The 20,949-nt window shown below is 46.1% G+C and overlaps 2 protein-coding genes across 2 annotated transcripts in view; one reads left to right on the plus strand and one right to left on the minus strand.

Annotated features, from left to right (window-relative positions):
* Positions 1 to 4,835, minus strand: part of ACSS1 (acyl-CoA synthetase short chain family member 1) — a 30,871-nt gene extending 26,036 nt beyond the window's left edge. The window contains exons 1-2 of the mRNA XM_065731495.1: positions 4,565 to 4,835; positions 1,301 to 1,397 (exon numbers count right to left, since the gene is read on the minus strand). Of these exons, the coding sequence (XP_065587567.1) occupies positions 1,301 to 1,397; positions 4,565 to 4,829 (362 nt within the window). The 5' untranslated portion in view covers positions 4,830 to 4,835. The remainder of the gene's footprint in view (positions 1 to 1,300; positions 1,398 to 4,564) is intronic.
* A 3,144-nt stretch (positions 4,836 to 7,979) lies between these two features.
* The window catches only part of TTBK1 (tau tubulin kinase 1), a 93,694-nt gene continuing 80,724 nt past the window's right edge, over positions 7,980 to 20,949 (plus strand). The window contains exon 1 of the mRNA XM_065729812.1: positions 7,980 to 8,213. Coding sequence (XP_065585884.1) covers positions 7,980 to 8,213 — 234 coding nt within the window. The remainder of the gene's footprint in view (positions 8,214 to 20,949) is intronic.

Here is a 20,949-nt window from a genome sequence, read left to right on the forward strand (position 1 = left end):
CTTTGCTATAGAAAGCTCCCTCAGGATTACTGAACTGACATTGCAGCAGCAACTCATTTTCTGACGTGCTTTCTCCAAAAAAACTTCTACCTAAAGCAAGATGTTACTGCAAAAAGTGGGATTCTTGTCTTTAAGCCACTGCAAACACAAATCCGCAGACTGAAAATATACTTTTCTTCAAATGCATTTTTTGAAAATGGGCCAAGAGAAAAATGGTTCTGTTGCTGTTCAGAAAACATTTCTCAATCTTCTGGAGTTCCTGAGAAGATCATTGGAGGACCTTGAGCAGCTCAGCACATTTCAAGTAGCACAGCCTAAGGGAAAGGCTGGAGTTGTCTTGAGTAAGGCTTTGCTACCTGATGGGTCTCTCTTCTAAGTTAATGAGAACACAGTACACCCAAGTCCCACCCCAACATACTCCTGTTTGTTCAAGAGACATGAAGAGAGCTGTAGAAGTACATACACCACCCCACACTCTAGGAGAAACCCTGGATTCTATTTTGCCTTAAACAACAAAAATACCAAAAGCAAAACTCAAAGCTTTAGCAAAGCTACCTAGTTGGTTACATGCTGTATGGGGCACTAACCTCTCCAAGCTTGAAGTCTGACATTTTCCAGCAAACTTTATGAACTATAGCAGCAATTATAAGCTGATACCACAAACAGCAGCCTCAAGATTACCCTAAGCTGCACTGGGGATGCAGAAGAGGAATACAGGGAACTTAAAATCCCCTCCAGCAACACAAGACATACTTTGCACCAGTATACTTGCTGATGTTCTGAAACTGAAAACCGCACACACAACTTTTCCCATGGACACTCTACTACCAAAAAGAAAACATGAAGATGAGACAAAAGCCAAGGGAAAGAAGAACAAGTCTTTCTGTTCTAAAAGCTCCCACTCTGAGAGGGGGAATCTACAGGCAAACCTGATTAACAGAATAAACAGAAGATGAAGCCAGATCTGAATCTGAATTTTTCAGTAACTCTCACTTACGTGCATCCACTGTACCTTTTACCCTACCAGATGTTTATTCATTGTATAAGACCCTAAGAACAGGGAGCCCTCCCCATGAAGAAACCAAGGAAGAGTATCATTTCTTGCTGGGAATATGCCTCATTTTTTCAGAAGCTATCTCACCACAATCCTCCAAGCTGGCAGCAATGCCCTGGTTGCATATTCCACGTGCTGGAGTACATTGGAAGAATGCAGCGTTTCACAAAGGTCCACTTTCAGAGAATCATCTCCTCACTGCACACAATGCCAGGCAATGTAAAGCACCATGAGAAGGCACCATACCTGTATGTGACGTGCACTGCAGTTCCAGGCTCATCTCTCTCCCATATCAAAGCCACTCTATTTGGAGACTTTTCAACATGTTGGTCCAAGCAATTTACTGTGAGAAAACAGAGGTTTAAACAAAGCACAAAGACAAGGCACTCTTCTGATGGTTTTCCTCCTCAGAGCAGTGATTCACTACACCAATCTGACAGACTTATCTTCCCCAGCTTGCGTTTGTAGCACTGCATCGTTTGACTTTTCTATTAACCACTCAGGCAAAGCATTTATAATTGAAAGAGCTGAAGCTCCATTAACTGAAAACGGCTAAGACTTTAGGAACTGGTGCAGACTCACAGAGTACAGACATCTACACATCACCAGGAACCTGGGAAAGATGGACATGTCTCAAGCTGTGTGCTACACCACCTACAATATGAAGTGCAGATTGGCTTCTGAACAGCGTGGAGATGTTTGAGCGAGCTGACAGACAGCACCCACTGTAAGGAAACCTCTACAGAAAACACTTAGGAAACTCGTCTGTGTTTTCAGCAGCAACATGCCCACTGTTTAGAGATTAGACTTGTAAAGTACTAATTCCAAGCTTAAGTGACAATTATGTACTTCATTACATTCTCATGAAGGCAGTTAGGATATTTCAAGAGACAATTATTAAAAACCACTCAGGCGCACTGCTGTGTAATTCAGCTAAAGCCCTGAAGAAAATGCTGAGTTTCAGAGCATATTTCCTGGAGATATTAATACTGGTGGGAAAGGATTTTGTTTCCAGATGAACTAGGTGCAGTGAAAGCTGCCTATTGTTCTGTCAACATTTGGATAGTTTAAGCAAACTCCAGTCCAGGAGTCTGCTTCTGCTGATTTGAAATCACAGCTGATCTACAGCACTGTGAGCCCCTGAAGGTGAACAGAAGATGCATTTCTGTCAGAATTCTGCACATTTCACTTCAAGAACAACTGCTAATCTCAAAAAAAAATGAAGAAAAAAAAAGCCCTTCAGTTGTGTAGCCTTTTACTTTTTATTATAAATTCCTGCAGCAAAACCACAGCAATAAGAGAGATAAAATCATTCCTTATGTCATCTTACAACACAGGAGGACAAAAGCTCTCATCAGGAATGCCTCCAGCACCTGTGCACTGCTTTGCTCAGTCACACACCCATAGGAAATCGGCTCTGCTGCAGGTTGTTCTGAGACCTTTAGCAATTCCCACCTCCATTCCCAAGGCAGCAATACCCATAGGTACTGCAGCACATTACAGTAAAATGCATTCACAGGGATTCATTTCCCAAGCTGCATTTCCTACCTGTTAGCAGCACAGTGAGCTTTCAGTAAGCATTTCTGCTATAGCAAGCCCCAGCTGAGCCCAGTGAGAATTGCAACTCTTTGCCCAGCAAGAGCTGGCAGGTGAAATGGGGCCAAATGCTATTATTTCCTTCCTGACCATACAAGTGCTTTCACTTGTTTTGCAAAACAGAACTCTGTGACCTGTCGCCTGCTGCTACCCTCTAATGGTTTCTCCAGACGTTTCCTCACTTTCTTGACAATGCGTGGAAAAGCACACAGAAACATCTCATCAAAAAGATGTGCTCCTGAGGACATGATGGCTTGGGAGTGCGAGAGCTTGTTGGGGTCTTTTCCTGGCCAGGGGTTACAATGAAATAAGCCCAGAAGGGCTGAACCGCATGCTTTTCCAGTAGCCACTTCAAGGTCCCCCAGGTAGAAAGCAGTAGAACATGTATCCGCCTGCAATCCAGCTGTGTCTGGAGACAGGAATGCAGGATGCTCTGAATCAGGGACCTGAAGTGCTGCCATGTTTTCTCAACTCAAATCAAGAAATCACGAGGCCCCCATCTGTGGTACTGCATCCAGGCCTGGGATCCCCAGTACAAGAAAGATATGAAGCTGCTGGAACAAGGCCAGAGGAACAACACAAAGATGCTCAGGGGGCTGGAGCACCTCTCCTGTGAAGACAGGCTGAGGGAGCTGGACTTGGTTAGCCCAGAGAAGGCTTCAGGACACTGCTTCCAGTAGTCCTGGAAGTCTTCCAGTACTTGAAGGAAACTCATAAACAGGAGGGGGACAGAGTTTTTACATGGGTGTCGATAGGGCAATGGGAGATAGCTTTAAACTAAACAGGAGGGATTTAATTAAGGGAAAATATTTCATTCAGAGGGCAGTGAGGCTCTGGCACAACTGCCCAGAGATGCTGTGGGTGAACCATTCCTTGGAGGTGTTTAAGGCCAGGTTGGGTGGGACCCCAGGCAGCTGGTGGGGGTCAGACCTGCTCATAGCAAAGGTTGGGGCTGGGTCTTTAAGGTCCTTTCCAGCCCAAACAATTCTTTGACTCCATGATCACTTGACTCACACGGGATTCAGAAGGTGCTGATTCCATCCTATAGAGGAAACAGCGAATCCCCAAAAGTCTCAGCGCTCAGCCAGAACCTTCCTTCCAACAGGAATCACTGAAAAGATCTCTGACTAAATTCTCACTTCCCTCCCACCACTGGGTGCTGTCCCAACCCCTCCACTCCTTTGGGATCCACTGCCAGGAACCCTCCCTGTGGGGCTCCTGCTACCCAGTGTTTGCTGTTTTGTTCTAAAGCAAGGTGTCTGGCTGGCAATGTTAAATTTTCTGCACCACTAAACTACAATCCACTCATTCAAGCACTCTCCTAGGGAACAAAGTTTAAAAACAGACAAATACACACCCCAATGGAAGACCCCATTGCCAAGCTAGCTGCAGGGAAAGGAGTCTGGCCTCCAGCTCCCTTCATTTTCAGCTTTCCATTGAAACCACTGTGAAGAAGAAGGCCTTGAAGAAATGTAATTGTTTTCAGGTGCTGGCTTTGGTCCCTTGCATCTCAGGAGCGTGACAGCAGCACGACACATACCGTCCCCTTCTGTTCCCTCTGCATCACAGCATGAGCTGCAGCGGGGTTTCTCAGGTGGGGTTCCTGACAAAACCTGTCGGCGGCCGAGCAAGCGGTGCACTGCAGCCCCTCAGCCCACTGCTGGCTTACCGCATCCAACTGGGAACGCAGCTTTCTCACTTCCAAACGTTTCACGCCGTCAAGACTTACCCCAGCCAGCACTGAACGCCACCCTCCACCTACTCCATCGCTGACCCGGACGCCTCGCTTTCTCCCCCAAAAAGAGCGCCAAACGTCACCGGGGACACTCGGACAGCCCGGGAGGGGAACGGCCGCCGCCGCCAGGGCGGCCCCAGCGGCACCGGGGTAGGGATGCGCGGCCGCGGGATCCTTACCCGACACGTTGAGGCGGCCGCCCAGGAACCAGCGTGCTCCAGCACCGGCCGGGTCGGCCTCGCGGGCCGTGTGGAAGGGGCTGTCCCAGCGTAGAGCCCACCGAGCCGCCTCCGCCCAGAAAGCGGCTGGGTCTCGAGCCGCCCGCTCCCGCCAAGCGCCGTAACCGCCGGGTGGGAGACGAGCGGAGCCGCAGCACCGCCGGGCAGCGAGCTGGGGGCGGCTGAAGGAGCGCAACACCCGCACGCAGACTGCCGCCAGCGCCATGGGGCACGGCCCTGCTCCGCCGTCGGGGCCCCGCTGCTCCCCGCCCCGCTGCTCCCGGCCCCGGAACACCCCCGCCTCCGGGGCGTGTTATATCTGCGGGCGGCTGTGCGGATCTAGCGGGGCAGAGCAGTGGGACGGCACCTCGGGGTTCCGTGTGGCCCAGCAGGGACGCCCAGGGCCACGTCCAGGAGAAGCCCCCCACGCCCCCCCTCCCGTCGCCTTGGTAGCCACGCGCTGGGCTCTGCTGTGTCCATGTATTGGGAGCCCAGGGGTGGACCCAGTGCTCCAGGTGCAGCCTCCCAGCGTTGAGCAGAGGGGAGGATCACCTCCCTCCACCTCGCAGCTCATCCGCACAGGTGCAGCTCCCAGCTTTGGTATCAAAGCACTTCGTTTATTCCCAGCACCAGATTGGCTAGGGAACTACGTTCAACCCTGACCTTCACCAGTGAGGTCTTAAATCAGGTAGCACAGACCTGCTCTGTGTATGGCATGGGTTTCTTTGCTGGATATTAATTGTCTGATCCAGCTTCTTAGCACTGGAAAGCTCATATTAAGAGTATTTGTTTCTTCCTTGAGATGAGGCAGACTAACTACTGAGCTTTTCCTAAATGCAAGCTCAATGAGTTCCCAGAATTTGGGTGGGCAAAGCACATTTCTTGTTCAGGAGCAGTAACTTCAATCTATTCTTCACGCTAAGCTCGAAATTATTCTGGCAGTGACACAGACAGCCAGTGTTTTCCCAAGGCTTTTCCTATCCAAAGAATATAATCAGACGTTATCTAGGTAAACAATATAAATTTTATTAGGATTTGGATTCCTGTCACTTCTGACGTTTCCAGCTGTGTTTTATAAGCCATGTGTTAAGAATTAATACACTCTTAACTTCCTTTTAAAGTCAGCACTACCATCCTGCTAAAACAACTATGTATTCTTTCCTCGTCTTTTGTACGCCACCGTTTCTGTTCGGGTAACTAAGCTGGAACTCATAGCGCGTGTGCCCCCTTGTGCCAGATCGTAGTATGGGCAGTTGTTCGCCTACAGTTGGCTGGCATAACGATTGCTCCAAAGTTTTCCATCAAAAATAAATAAATAAAAAAAAACAACCTTATCCTCAAAAATAAGTAAATAAATAGAGTGATATATAAATAAATCAGGTTTTCATATGAACGCTTTCCACGAAACAAGTTGAGGTGGAGGAGAGTGCTTTCCAAGAGAAAGAATATGAAATTAAATTCTTTGATCTGAGAAACTAGCTGTGTAATTTACAGACCTTGAAATCTCCTGGGAATGCTGCCATTCATTCATATAAGACTGACTTTCTTCTTCCAACACAAAGTTCTATTTTTCTCACGCTTCAGCAGTCCACCCTCCAATCTCCAAATTCTCACTCTTTTTCCTTCAATAGAGCTGTGATTGCCATCAACACAACTCAGACGTAATCCAGCCTGGAGAACCACCTGATTTCCCACTCTGGCTGGGCTGCTCAGTGGGACAAGAATAATCCCAATCTCCTTTCTTGCCTCCAAGCGAGTTGCATAGAATGGAGGTGAGTCTCTGAAATGTTCCACTGCTTCTTTCAGTGAATTACAGCTTTATCCAGGTTGGAAAGGACCTTCAGGATCACCAAGTCGAACCATCAGTCTGACCTACTGAGCCCCATCACCAAACAATATCCTGAAGTGCCACATTCACACGTCTCTTGAACAGGGACTGCACCACTGCCCTGGGCAGCCCATCCCAATGCCTGACCACCTTTTCTATGAAGAAGTTCTTCTTTGTGTCTAATCAGTACCTTCCCAGACACAGCATGAGACTATTTCTTGCATCTTATCACTTGTTACTTGAGAGAAGAGACCAGCACATCCTGCTGCAGTCTCTGCAAGCCCTGATGCAGGTGTTACTAGCTTAGGGGAATTCAATTTATGGTGATCTGCAAGTGCTACCTCTCAGTGGCTCCCAAAGGCTCATGGCACCACTGCATAGGAAGATGTTCCCTGGAATAGCAGAGGGTCCTGAGACGACCTCCTGCACCAGCCATGAGGTTTTAGCAGCCCTTGGCAGGTATCAAGGGTCTGTAGTGACACCAAGGGACCCATCCAGAAGTGCTACGTCCTAATGGTTGGATGAAAGGAGTGAGCACAGCCCTGCCAAAAATGATTTAGGGTGGATGGCATGCTGGACATAAGCCAGCAATGTGCCCTCACAGCCCACAGAGCCAGCGGGATCCTGAGCCACATCAGAAGTAGTGTGGCCAGCAGGGCGAGGGATGCGATCCTGTCCCTCTGTGCTGGTGAGGTCTCACCTGGAGTACTGCATCCAGATGTGGAGTCCTCAGTACAGGAGAGACATGGACCTGCTCGAGCCCATCCAGAGCAGTGCCACAGAAGCGATCCAAGGGATGGACCACCTCCCCTATGAGGGCAGGCTGAGAGAGCCTGGGCTGTTCAGCGGCCTCTCTAAAAAGCTAACGCGCGGCTGTAAGAAGGAAGGGGGCAGACTTTTTAGCAGGGCCTTGTTAGAATCAGACAAAGGGAAATGGGCTGCGGTGCGGGGACACGGCTGAGGACACGAGGGCTCAGCCCGGGGCTGCTCCGTTTGCGGGGCCCGCAGGACGCCGGGTGGAGCGGGGCGGGCGCGGGGCGGGCCCGGCGGGGCGGGGGCGGCCCGCGGGTGATGTCAGGGCTGATGCTGGCGGTGCGGCGCGCGGTGCATTGTGGGCGAATCCCGCCGCGGCTCCGAGGGGGAGGATGAGCCCGGAGCCGGCCCGCCCCCGCCCCGCAGCCGCAGCGCCCGGCGCCGGCGGCACCGAACCCAGCGAGCCGCACTGAGGAAGCGAGGCGTGCGCCGGCCGCGCCGGCCGCAGCGGGAGGCGGCGGGGCCAGGTGAGCCGGGCCGGGCCGGGCCTCGGCGGCCCTCGCGGCCGTCGTGCGGGGAGGGGGCGCCCGTCCGGCGATGAGGGAGATGCGGGGTACGGGTCGCACAGGGCCGGGCCTCTCCGGGGCTGCGCGCGGGGCGCTGCGGGAGCTGTAGTCCGCCCCTCCGCCCAGTGCCGCCTGCTGAAGGGGAGTGGGCCCGAGCGGAGGACTCGGCTTCCCAGCGTGCCCCGGGCGGTGGGCGGGCCCGACGAGGAGTGACGGCGGAGCGCAGCCAATGAGAAGGCGGAATGGGGTGGGGCGAACCATCTGCCGAGAGGGGCGGGGGAGGGGGGGAGCAGCGTGCCGACAGCTGCAGTGCAGAGGCGGACGCGGCCATCTCCTCAGCGGGGGAGGCGGGGCGGCCCCAGGTGAGGGGCCGGGCAGGGGCCGCGGGGCGGCTGCGGTAGCGGCAGCGGCGGAGGCTCCGCGGGTCCGGAGCCCGGCGGCCGAGCCCGTGCCGGGCGAGCAGGTGCCTGCGCTTAGGGCGAGGCGCGGGAGGGGCCGTCGGGGAGGGGCAGGGCGGGAGGGAGGCGGCTGCGGTGGGGACATGGGCGTCGTGCGGGGCCGGGCCCTGAGCCGGCTGCCGGAGAAGAGAGGCTCGGAGCTGCTGAGCAGCGATGGGCGGCTGGCAGTGCGCTGCACGACCGGCTTTTTCGTCAGGGAGAGTTGGCATTGTGTTATTTTGGGAGAACTCTTTGGTGCCCGGCTGGGTGCTGAGAGTTTTTCTGTTCGGAGCGGGAGGTTTGCAGCGCACGGCTCTTGCGCAGCCTTTCGGCACGGGGTCTGTGTGCCTTTATTGCTTGCGGGTCCCGAGTTGGTGCCTGTGCCTGCCCGCGGCCCTTCCCCGTGCACGGACGGAGCTGCTCGGCCACCTGGGGCTGACCTGCACGCAGCTGCGAGGCAGCACCGTGACCTTGAGGCGCATCAAACACCCTGCAGGGCTCTCTGAGCCCTGGGCCCCACTGCCTGGTGGGACTGCTGCAGCCCTTGGGGTGCTGTGTGTGGGTTGGGAGGGGGAAGCTCAGTGCTGCTGGCACTCCTTCCCAGCAGTCTGAACCTCCCGTGTGCCACGGTTTCTTTTGTATTCCTGAGTATCTGTTGGCTAGTAAGGAGGAGGTCGTTTGGCTGGTAGAAGGAAAGGTTTCCTAGTTCTATCACTGCAGGTCAGTTCCTTTATGCTTCTCATACTGTCACCAAAAATGCTGCCTTTAGTCACAAACTTATCCGTGAATCACAACAGGTTTTTTTGCATCGTAAAATGAATCGTAAAATGAGTTGGGTTGGAGGGGACCTTAAAGATCCTTAAAATTCAAACTCCCATTATTCATGATTTGTTGTTTCTTTGTGTGCGTGTAATCATCCAACTCGTAGCAAACATTTTCATGCTGTTGAACTTGAGATCAGAAACTTGAGTTGTGATGTCTTCTGTTGTAACTTCTGTGTTCTTTGTGCTTTTGCATGCTTTATGATAACTGTTTTCTTTCAAGAGTGGGATTCATCTCTGGTGAAGGAAAACACTGGAGTTATCATTTCCTTTCAGTTTTTGTCAGGGTTGGTCTCGTGGATGCTTAAATTCTTTTTTCTCTTTTGTTCTTTGGAAAACTTAGCAAGAGTCAAGTCAGATCCCCCCTTGCTCTTGCAGAAAGGAGAGCCTCTGGTGTAGAAAATATATAAAGGGCAACAAAACTGGCCTGAAGCACAAGTCTTACAAAGAGCAGCTGAGGGACCTGGGATGGTTCAGCCTGGAGAAGAGGAGGCTCACGGGAGACCTTATTGCTCTCTACAGCTGCCTGAGAGGAGCATGTAGCACGGTGAGGGTTGCCCTCTTCTCCCAGGTGCCAGTGATAGTTGAAGAGGTAATGGCCTCAAGTTACACCAGGAGGTGTTCAGGTTGGATATTAGGAATTTTTTTTTTCTCAGAAAGAGAACTTCTTTCCTCTTCATCCCAACCACAATGTTAGGTTCTGAAGGAGATGTGGTGAAGCCAAGAGTAGCTCTACGCTGTAACAGGCAGAATGAAATCCTCCTCTGATAGAAGCTGTTGGTTCTTTGTTTTCCAGAACAGGAGCGATCAAACAGATCTTGGGAGAGCTGATTCCCTCTTTCCTCTCTAAGTGCTGTTATACCTTTGTACTGTTTTTTGTCTTTTGTTACAGAAAGATTCCCACATCACTTTATAGCCTGTTAGATAGCCCACTACTCTGAGTTGAATCTTGCTCTGAGTTTACTTCTTCAGTCGTGGCCTGACAGTATTCTGTGTTGATCTTATTTTGTGTACAGGTTCCAGATAAACTCTGCAGGAATTTCTCCCATTCCTGGGATGGTCATGAATTAAATTCATTTGCCAGAGCTCCCTGATGACCTTCCAGTAACATTGGTTCTGGTTCTCTTTGAAGACAATGAACAGAGCAGAAGACAGAAAATAGGGTCTTGTAGAGCAGTGCGTCTCTATGGAGTCCCTAGGGGCTTTGTAAACTGTTCCTTCATTTTTAGCTGCTTTTTGGTTTTGTTGTGATCTCCTTTTTTGGACATTGAAAGACATACCTGAGGTTTGCTGATGTGATTGTGAAAGCACATGTCAATGTTTAAGCTCTGCTTTTTTACTCAAGAAGACATAGGATGGGTACAAATAGTGTTTCCCTCCCCACCTTCTTCACAAAAAAAAACAAACACCCAAGAAGTTTGTATTCCCCACAGACATGCAGAAATCCCCTGTAATATCATTTTGAGACGCTTATTCCAACTGAACAGTGTGAACAATGTTAAACTTTTTGACTCCTAAAGCAATTAGAAAGGCCAGCTATGAGGCCCAACTCTTCCTTTCTCTTTGAGAGGAAGGAATATCCGTTGAATATCCATTGAAGTGTTAGGAAGGAGAGAGGTGAGAAAGATGATGTGGTTTATGAACTTGTGTGTCCGAATTCTAGTTCAGACTACTTCAGCTGCAAGAGCATCACTAGATACAAACTGAGTGTTGGCGAAACTCTTCCATGTCTTGCAGGACCAGCTCTGGGCCTTTTCATTGATGGTGGCCACAAACTGCATATGGTACTGTTGAGGCCCCAAAGCTATGGGAAATAATGTAGCGACAACGGTATGATTTGGAACTTGATGTGTATTGAGAGCTGCTTTGTGTGAACTTCTCCATTTTTGGGTGTTGAGCAGATACATCAATATATTGAGCTTGATTGGAGGGGGGTGGGGGGAGGAATAGTTACTTACCAGAGTAGTTTTTTCATCAGACCCACGATTCATTTTGGTTTTACTTGGTTCTACATTGTTTTCCATTAAGTCTTCATTACTCAGGAACTATTTACATTGGAAAGGGTTCTTTTTGTATTTTTGAGTAGGAAGATGTTGACAGTGTGATGGACTGAAGATATAATCAGATAAGATGTGCTTGGAAAGCCTTTCCTTTTGGTGTCAAGACGTGTCATCTTTAACTTGGTGAACAATATGAAAGAAGCAGACTGTAGATCATGGGCTGGCTCCAGCCGTATAGGCACAATGGAAAACAGAATTAGTGTTTCTGGGCATAAGTCTCCTTTTCTCCTGAGAAATGGGGCAGCTTAGCCTACAGAAAGAAATTTTAGTGTCTGCCGTGACAGATGAAAGTGAATTCTATGCTATTCATGTGGTAGGATATGCTACGAGGCTCACCATCGGCCCAGAGGCTGTGTACAGAAAGCTTTGATTTCATACCAGTCGTATAAAGAGACTGCAAACCAGATAAGGAGAAGCTGATCTCTCGTGAAAAGATTGTGACTGTAGGATTATAAACCTAACTGGTCAGGCTGATATCCCTTATTGCTCCAATCCTTTTTCTAACAGTGATCAAGAGATTATGCTTAAGGAAAGGCCAAGAGGGAACATACGATCCAGCATTCTTTCTATGCACCTTGTATGCTGGGCTGTTGGAGCATGCCATCCTTTTAGCAACTTCCTAGATGTTCTTCCTTGAATCCATACATTCCAGTTCTCAGAGAGAAGCTGAGAACTATTTCATCTGTTTCACTCCAAAAGATCCCATTTAAATATCACATACCACTGAAAGTGCTCTTTATTTTCCTCATTTATTTATTTTTCCTATACAATTTGATAGTTCTTGGCCTTCTTATGTCGGAAGAGACCATGCTTGCCAACTTCTTACTGCCATGATGCAGAATGGCTGTAGTGGATTAGACCACCCAGTGCCACCCTGTGATAGTGCCCAAGGCTGAATGCCCAGGGAGGAGCTGGAGGCTGCAGCCAGTGTCCAGAGCTGTTTTCCTGGACAGCTCCCTCAGCTCTCAGTCACTTGCAGTCCAATGATCTTCTGATCAGAGATTTTTGCCTTTTTATTCAGTCATCCTCCAAGGACTGTTTTCTCTTTTTCTTAATTGTTGTTGGTTTTGTTTTCTATGAACTTGTCCAGTTCTTTCAGCTCGAAGTGTCTTGCAGCTGGCATCACGCAGCTCCTGATGGCATACTACCAGTGAGATTGTTGCTACTCAGCATAAAAGCCTATTGCCACAAGGTGCTCTTCTCTCCTTAGCATCACAGATAGTTGGAATGTAGTCTAAAGGTAGGAATGTATCTGCAATTCCTTCTTACCTCTCCACAAGCATAAACTTAATACTTTCTTTTTATGTATGCTTCTCGCTCAAACACGGGGACTGTATGCTCTAAGTTCTTCCCTTCATATAGGCATTAGTGCAGTGATCCTTTTGACTGCATGCTTCATTAAACTGTGTGCTTTTCTTTCATTTCATGCACAAGAGATAGTTGCTTGTCATGATGTCACATAGCTCAGTCAGAGGATGGAAGTTGCCTTTGTGGTGGTATTACGTTATGAGGTTCAGTTGTAATTACATTTCAAATTATTTCAATAGAATCTAGGTGCTTTGGACTCTAAAATGTGTTAGCTTAGGGGTGATGCAACAAAACGAAGTCATTTATTAAATCTTGCTTTCCTTGGAAAAAAACGTTGGCTTCAGGCAGGTTTGCTTGGCTACTTTTAAGCAGAGGTGACTGAGCCCTAGGTGTTCATGTAAGGCTGAGCACTTTTGCTTTCAGGAGTCATGGAGAGCAGCTTGGCTGAAGCTGAAATGGATCTGAGATACCTTTCCTTCACTGTGCTGGAGTTTGTGTTTTTTAACCCTGCAATGACGCAGTTCAAGTAGCTGTAAGCTACTGACCATCTTTATTATGGAGAAGAATAGTTGTTTTTTTTCTGCAGATACAAGTCATTGAACTAGCCCATGGTGGGCAGGAGTTCAAAGCTGACAGGTATGAAGGTACTGCTTCTCTTCATTCAAGATAGCTTTTTAGATTGGCAAAGTGGGAACCTGAAGTTCTGGATTCAGGATTAGTGTATGTTTGTAGATTGTGGAGGAAGGACTGTAGGTAATGCAATATAACCACCACAGAGCTTCCATTCATTCTCAACTTTCTTTCATTAGTGTCTAAGCACCCAAAGACATTTTTTGTTTTTAGCAAATTACACAGGAGCTAAAGCGTGCTTTTTGAAAGGAGTTTGTCCAGCCCTGGTTTGAAAAGAGCAAGATAATTGTGAGCTGCCATGTTCTTGGTGCTGGTGCTTTCCTTAAGGAGGAGAAAAAAAAAAAAAAAGAAAAACCTTCCATGGAAAAAACCTAATTTTTAGTCATAAATCCTCTATTTCTAGCAGAAGATGAGCCAGACAGGAAGCCCTTCTGCTTTGTAAATTTGCTTCGTAGGAATGTACTTCTGTGCTAAATTAATTTGCCTTTCAGTTGCCTTTTGGATAAGATGCATGTATTTTAAAGAGCTTAGGTTTCAAGTGGCCAGGAAAGGCACCCTATATGGCCTTACTTCAACTCCAGGTTTTTAGTGGCCATTAGATGTGGATACTGACCTATTGGCAAATCTAATATCTCTCTCCTCAGTTGTAGGCAAAGCCAAAATTGCCTTTTGTTTTTCTGTTGTGCTCTGTAGGCATGACCTGTATGCCTTATTCCTAAATGTCTGAACATGAGCTTGGTTATGCTAAGAAGTATTTTATGTAGGCTGTGCTTTCTTCTTTTCTTCTTTTCTTTAACTCTGTGTCTAGAAGGAATCAGAAGTGGTTACTTGTCAAGCAAAAGTGAGGCTGATGATGCTTTGTATATTAAGTAGGAGGAAAAACAAAAAGGCTAAAACAAATTCAAAAGGAAGGTAGTCAAATGTTTTCTTGCTCTTATGATATGAGAGAAATGGCAGGATGCATTTGGGTTCTAAGCCTCAGGGCTAGCAGGTTATGTAGGTCTCTGCAACCTATTCCAAATGTGACAGCCACTCAAAGGTAGGTCTCTGTAGTATGGTTGGTTTTCTTACCAAACAGATTTTCTTTAACCTTGCTGTCTCTGTGATTGCGATGAAATTGTTGTTCGTTCTTTTTCCCCCTCTCCAAAAGAGGCTAGGATGGACTTGAAGCAGTAATTGTGGCTTTGGAGTGTTATTAGAAGTGTTTCTCTGGTAGCCAGCTTACTCTGGCACATTGAACACAGAATGAATAATTACACATTTCAGATGGAGATCAGTTTGAAAAATTGTTGCAAGATTTTGCCAGCTCAGGTATAAATTTCTTGTGCCATTACTTTAATACAATTATGAATGGAACTTAAATAATTTTTACGTTAAAATAAGGCTTACAACACTATGTGTTCTGTAATAAGAAATTCTCAGGATCCAGTTAGCTGCAAAGCATTGGCAAATTGAGGATCAAAGTACAAGAAGGGATTTTTGCAACAAATCTGCCCTGAGGAACAGATTTTGAAGTGTTGTTTTTCTTCTTATTTTTTTTCTGAGAATGACATTCAAGAAATTCTTCTGTCAAGCGCAGTGATGTGGTGTAATGTTTTGAGAGATCTGTAGCAGAATGAGAAGACACATGCCCAAGTCACAGAGCTGTTAAACTTGACAGATAAGGAAACTTATTCTCATGGTTTATGGATGAGAAATGATTATTTGCATGGGCTGGGAGAATGGTGACAGTTGTGGACTGGATGGCATCGTTGGCACCTGTGGGAATGTCTTACCTAGAGCCAACCAGGACAAATTCATAATAAGAACTCAATTTCTCCTTGGAAACTGGATCTTGCAGCAATGCATGAGTTAAACAGACCATGCTTGCATTTACAGTAATTTTCATGAGCCTTTCTAGGATGTTCAGGCACAGAGGGAAATCAGTGTGGGCCGCAGCTGCTTCTGGCATTGATGGTATTGTTTCCTTTGTTAATATTGTCTTTAGATCAGCTACAGAAGAAACAAATTCCTCTGGAATTGTAGATTGTTCAGATAACAATGAAATTCAAGCTTTCAATGTAAAAACGAATTTTACACCCCTGGGCACTTTTGTCTTTGAGGGGAAAAAAAAATGCTCAGAGAACTGCTGAATATGGTTGAGAATGTACTGGGATTTCCCAAGGGTAGGAGAAAAGTGGGTCAGCCATGAGGACATCACCTTTGGGCAATTCACCAGCTGTCTGCAAACTGAAAAAACTGCAAGGCTGAAGTTCAGTGAATGTTACTGTAGAGGAAGGTTGAACATCTGTACTGAGCGTGCTCCAACTAAGGGGGAGAATTTTATTTATTTATTTTTGACTGCAAAATGGTAGAAGTAGTTGCAGGAGGGCTGTAGAAAGATGATTTAAGTGACTAGCAGCTGGCATGATAAAATGTTTCCATCAGTCTCAGGAAATCTCTTCTGTATAATTACAACCAATCTCTGCTGTGATCAGCAGTGAGCTTGAAAAACAGAAAAAAAAAAAACCTGTCCCACTTAGGCTCATTTAGTCTGATATGATGTAACAGTGCAGCAAGTGGCACTTGCCTTACGTACTTTTTTATTAGATTTCAGAAGGCTCCTGGCAGCGTGAAGTCTCAGTGTCATATCTGTAAATATGTTTTTTCTTTTCATTCAAAGATAGAATTGTTTGGGTTAGAAGAGACATGTATATGATCATCTAGTCCAACCATCCAGACATCACCACTGTGCCCACTAAGGCATGTCCCTAAGTGCCACATCTATACATTTCTTGTAGGATTACAAACTTAAGGTGTGAAGCTGGAGGAGGGCATCCGAGGAGAGGTCCCTGACGTGTACAGTGCCATGAACACTGATCCTCAGCCTGATGGCTTTTCTCCAACACATCAGAATCCAGATGTTAGAGTTGGACACTATCTTCAGCAAATGCTCAAAATGAACCCTAAGCTTCACTAGTTTTAATTTATATACAGTTTCAGCAGTTCTTGTGAAGTTAGTGTTTCATCCAAAGGTTACATGTAACTTCAATTGAATCCCTCAGTCTGACTTCTGCTATAGGATGTGTTCCTTTTTATACAGAGGTGGTCCCAGCTTGCAAAATGCTGGATGCAGGCTCTTCTTCATCCTGCTCTGTCTTCCAGAAGTTGAGCCCATATATCAAGTACTCTGTTTTCTGCTCAGGCACTTATTTTTCTTATCCTTTGAGTAGCTTTTTGGGGAGTTTATTTCTTGATATTTTCAGTGACTTCATCTAAGATATGAGTTGTGTAAGATGAGTGTTATTTTTGCTGGAATGGAAGTTTAAAAAGGTTGGTCTCGAGCTGCAGGCCTTTTGGTCATTCTGTGTTAGGTTATATTTGGGACCATTAAGCAGCTTGTTCCCAGTTTGCGTTATGGCTGAGCCAGCTGTGAAATGGCTCCAGGCAGTGACTGCTGGGCAGAGCTCTGAAGAGGGGCTTGGAGTAATCCCATGTGGAGGATGATGAGTAGCAAGCTTCCCACGAAAGCCCACTGCAGGGAGGAAGGAATTGCCTTAGAGAGACACTTTGTGATGCAAAACAGTCAATTAAACAAACTAGTCCAGTAGCAGCTGCGAGAACATATGTCATACAATTGTGAAGAAAAGACCTCCAAGTGCATCATGTCCAACCACTGACCCCTCCCCACCATGCCCAGTAACCGTGTCCCTCTGTCTCACATCTCCATGGTTCTTGAACGCCTCCAGGGGCAGTGACCACTGCCCTTAGCAGCCTGTTCTGATCTCTGGGTGGTGTTTAGTGGTGTTGTGTGCAGGCTGAGGTTGACCCCAGAACCATAGAATGGCTCTGGTTGGAAGGGACCTTAAAGAGTCCAGCCTCCAAGCAGTATAACCTCTGCTAGCTCTTGCTTTTGTTCAGATATATTTGTTCTGGCTACCAGCATACTACTCGAGCTTTGCAAATACCAATCAATGCTGGCTCTGCGGGTAGTAGATAAGCTTAAACTCCAGTTAATGCTCGTTTGAAGCAGACTCTGATATTTGTCTGTTATGTTAAAAGAGGTTAATTTGGTTACAATGCAGGAGGGGGTTCCTGCCTTCCATTTATTTAATTTTCTGCTTGGTTCAAAAATTGGAGTAATTTGGATCAAGGAAATTGGAAGAAAGTAATAGACAAATTCTCCCTTAGACAGCTGGTTTTGGCACAGAAATAACTGCTGTATCTGACTGCCTGGTAATGTATGCTAATTCAGTCTCTGGAAGAATGTGGTTGTGTATGAAGTGTCCAACCTTTTGGCTTGCCTGGGATGCATTAAGGGAAAACGAACTGTCTTGGGCCACATCAGTGAAGGTTGCTCTGAAAGTAATGCCTCCTAATTTTGTGGAAAATACAACCCATACAAAAATCACAATAACATGGTTTAATGGAGTGAATTCTCAGCTACAGAAAGCTATTTTTCAACACAGTCACCAACATTAGCTGTGCACTTTCCCCAGCGATGAACATACTGAGTGTCACGCTCATAACAATCCACACCAGTGGAGGTGACCCACTGTCAGCACTGCTGAAACATACCACCACTGCCTCACTGTGTTCACATCCACTCTTTGGTCTCCAGAAATGTTCAGGAAGTGTCAGTGAATGTCAGTGGGTGCTATTGTTTCTGCATGGAGGAATTCAAGCCCACCCTTCTGCTCCATATGCACATCCATGTCATGTATCGCTCTGTCATGTGGTAAAAAGTGTAACAGGATGTTGGTGGGGAATGTTCAACTTCTACTGCTAACCCACCAACATTCACCTCTGACATCACGGGCCAACATAATGAAATGAGAGGCGATACTTTCAGAGCAGCCCCATGAAATACAGTTAATGTATATAAGTAACAAAACTTACTTTAATATTTTTTTATGAAATTATATAGAAAAGAGAGCAACAAAAACACAGATCTAGTGAGATATGTGACTGTTTTTGTGACACTAATGCATCATTTGTTTTTGATGGCAGTACTGCAGTGCTTAGTGAGCTCTCAGGAGTTTGTCAGAGATTTCTGATGATATTTTACTCTTCCTGTGCTTTGTCCTTGAAAATAGTTTTTCACAGGTGCGTTTACTGCCAAGACGTGGTGATGTGGATAAGGTGTGACTGTGAGGGTAGTGGTGTTTCTCTCTGGTAAGAGAGGACTTAAAAAAAGTCTGGTAGAGATGCACGGTCTGATTTTGAATTACAGCTGTATAGATTCCGTTCGGAAATTCATAGGAGGTGTATTAATATTGATTGAAAAATGGAGTCACAAATCAACAAAAAAATTGACTTTTTTTCTTGTGTTCTCAAAACCCATTCTCAAAACCCATTCTCAAATTCCTTTATCCAAAAAACAAAGCACAGCTGCATATTTTTTGCTGTTCAGAGCCCTGTGTTCAGCCAGTGTATCGCAGTGCACACAACCATTTGCCATAACCAATTCAGTGCAGCACTGCACCTTCCCTATGTGCTGGTTTCAGCTCGTGCCATGGCTGTGTAAGCAGGTAGCAGGAAGAGTGCTGTCAGGGGGCATCTGCTCACATATTTATTATTCTCTGTTTAGTGCAGCCCGGGGTTAGCAGTGAGTCTGGAGCTGCCTGTCTTGATTGAAGCATTTCAGATTGTTTTTCAGTCATATTTACGTCACTCCTCTATGGTCATAAAACAGAAGCCTTTTGAAGGTGAAAAATAGTCCCAGTATCTTGCAACCTCACCTTTAGATTTTTGTTTTTTATTATTTCTTTTATAGAAATGGAATGCTATGAATAGCAAATCCAGGATTTCTACAGCTGATGTCCTTGCATTTATCTGAGAAGAGTATGTCACAGAGGAGACAATGAGCCACAACTGCTAGGAGCTGAGCCTGCTCACTGAGCAGGATTCAGTAAGCACAGACAGGCGATGGAAGAAGACACGTGTCTATGTCTGCAAGGAACAATTCAGAACCCTTCTAGCTCCTGCTGTCAGACTTACCCCAACATATGACTTGTTTCAAATTCAGCAGGGGGTACGATGATATTCCAGGGCTGAAGCACTGTTAGTGCAGTGTATTTTCTTTTAATCACTTCTTTTACATCGTCATGTGCATTTCTATCCTAGTAACAGAATACTGGTGCATGGTGCAACTTAATTATACAGTGATTCAAGGATATGCATTTTTGTTGTTTTAATACAAGGTGTTTTATTGGTATAACTGGTACTGTGTGCTGGAAACAGATACTGTTTGTAGAACAGTGAGAGAGGATGAGTGCCTGCTGTTAATCTTGAGCCCAACTTCTGCTGCTCGGTTGCACCTGGGAACTTTGCTGTTGTTCTTTCTTACTTCTAAGCACTCCTAATCCTTCTTATTGTATTCTCATTCTCTGCTGCATCAGTTTCATTTTGGCCTAATGCCAGTGAACCTGTGTCTTTGTGGGATCTTTTAAACCAATATTCATGGTGGGAACAGTTACATTGTGCTTAAGTTCTACTTAAAACTTTTTTTAATCCCATTCAAATATTGTAAAGAAGAGTCGATCTGACTTCCAGACTGTGCTTTACTGGGGTTGCTGCTTTCATTTTTGCAGATATTCATCTATGTATTGCCTAAAAAGCCTTAGTTCCCATCAACTTCCTAAGACACGATTGGGATCTGCCATTAAAGTGGATCCCTTGTTCAGCATGGGTGGCAACGCTTTGATCAAGTGATGGTGGTTCTGGGCTATAGCAGTCTAAATAGTCTTCACTTGTTCTAATTGTTTTAATTTGTAGGCTTCCAATGGTGAGGATGTGTCCTGTAATAGAGTGGCATATTGCGATTCCTCAACAGTGAAATAAAGGCACTTAAGGCTGTCCCAGGACCTTTAGTAAGATGGTGAGAGACAGACCTCCAGAGCTTTGTTCTGCTGTTTAATAACCACTCCAAGTCTGGTGACTTTTCAACTTGGTGTTTGAGTTTGGCTGTATTTTGAACGCTACTAACAAAGCATACCAAGACTGAAGTCAATATAGAAAAGATGTCATATAATCAGTAGTGATCTCTTCAAGGAAGATGGCCAAGAGGATATCTGGGGTAGAGAATAAGAGCAGAGAAAGCATGTAATGCTTTCTCTCATATTCTCATCAGAATGCTCGTACTGCTTTCAGAAGTCTGTAAACTGAAGGATCCTTAAACTAAAGGTGAAATGTTTCTATGCAGCTCTTTAATGGATTTTTAGTTGTTACCTATTTTAATGAGTCTGTCAAGTCAGTTTGTGAATCTCTGTAAGCATCTGCAGTGAGGAGTTCTTCAGCTAGCAGCTTCAGTGAAGTTCCTTTTGTTACTGTGAGTTGGTCTCGTGATACTTCCACACACGTGAACCAGGCAGGTGTGTTTGATGTAAAGCTCTGCCTAATGGGTTGCAACATTGGGCATCGCACTGAAATAGTTCTTGTGCACATTTTCCTCCTAATTTTATTACTGTTGCCTGTTATAATCGTGCTTCTCTGCTGGTCTAGGTGTTCGTGTCAGTTCAATAATTGCTGCTATATTACGTCAGTTTTCTTCTTTAAGGCAAGCTGCCTTAAAATTAAGGAGGCCATTTACCTGTGTGTGCTATTCACTGGAGCTGTCTAGATGCCAAACAGAAGGAACATGTAACAGCAGTGTGTCAGAATACTCAGTGAAGCCTGTTAAGCATGGATTTTTTTGGATATATATATATATATTTTTTTTTTTAAGGACCAAATCTAAATTTATAAAACACTACAGATTCTCCAGTATGGGCTGTAAGAGACAGCAGTATGCAAAGAGCTGCTTTCACACTTCTGGATGCTGAGGTTGGCCAAGAGACAGGATTTGGTTCTGTTATTGTCACTGCTTCTTTCTCACACCTGCTTTCATTCTGCTTCATACGCTATTTCTAGGAAGCCAGTTTCGTAGTGCCTTAGGCTTCCTCAGCACTCTTCCTTCTCTTCTT

The sequence above is a fragment of the Cyrtonyx montezumae genome, unplaced genomic scaffold, assembly GCF_038088225.1.
Source record: "Cyrtonyx montezumae isolate F1298 unplaced genomic scaffold, pur_monq_1.0 scaffold_0, whole genome shotgun sequence".
Classification (NCBI taxonomy): domain Eukaryota; kingdom Metazoa; phylum Chordata; class Aves; order Galliformes; family Odontophoridae; genus Cyrtonyx; species Cyrtonyx montezumae.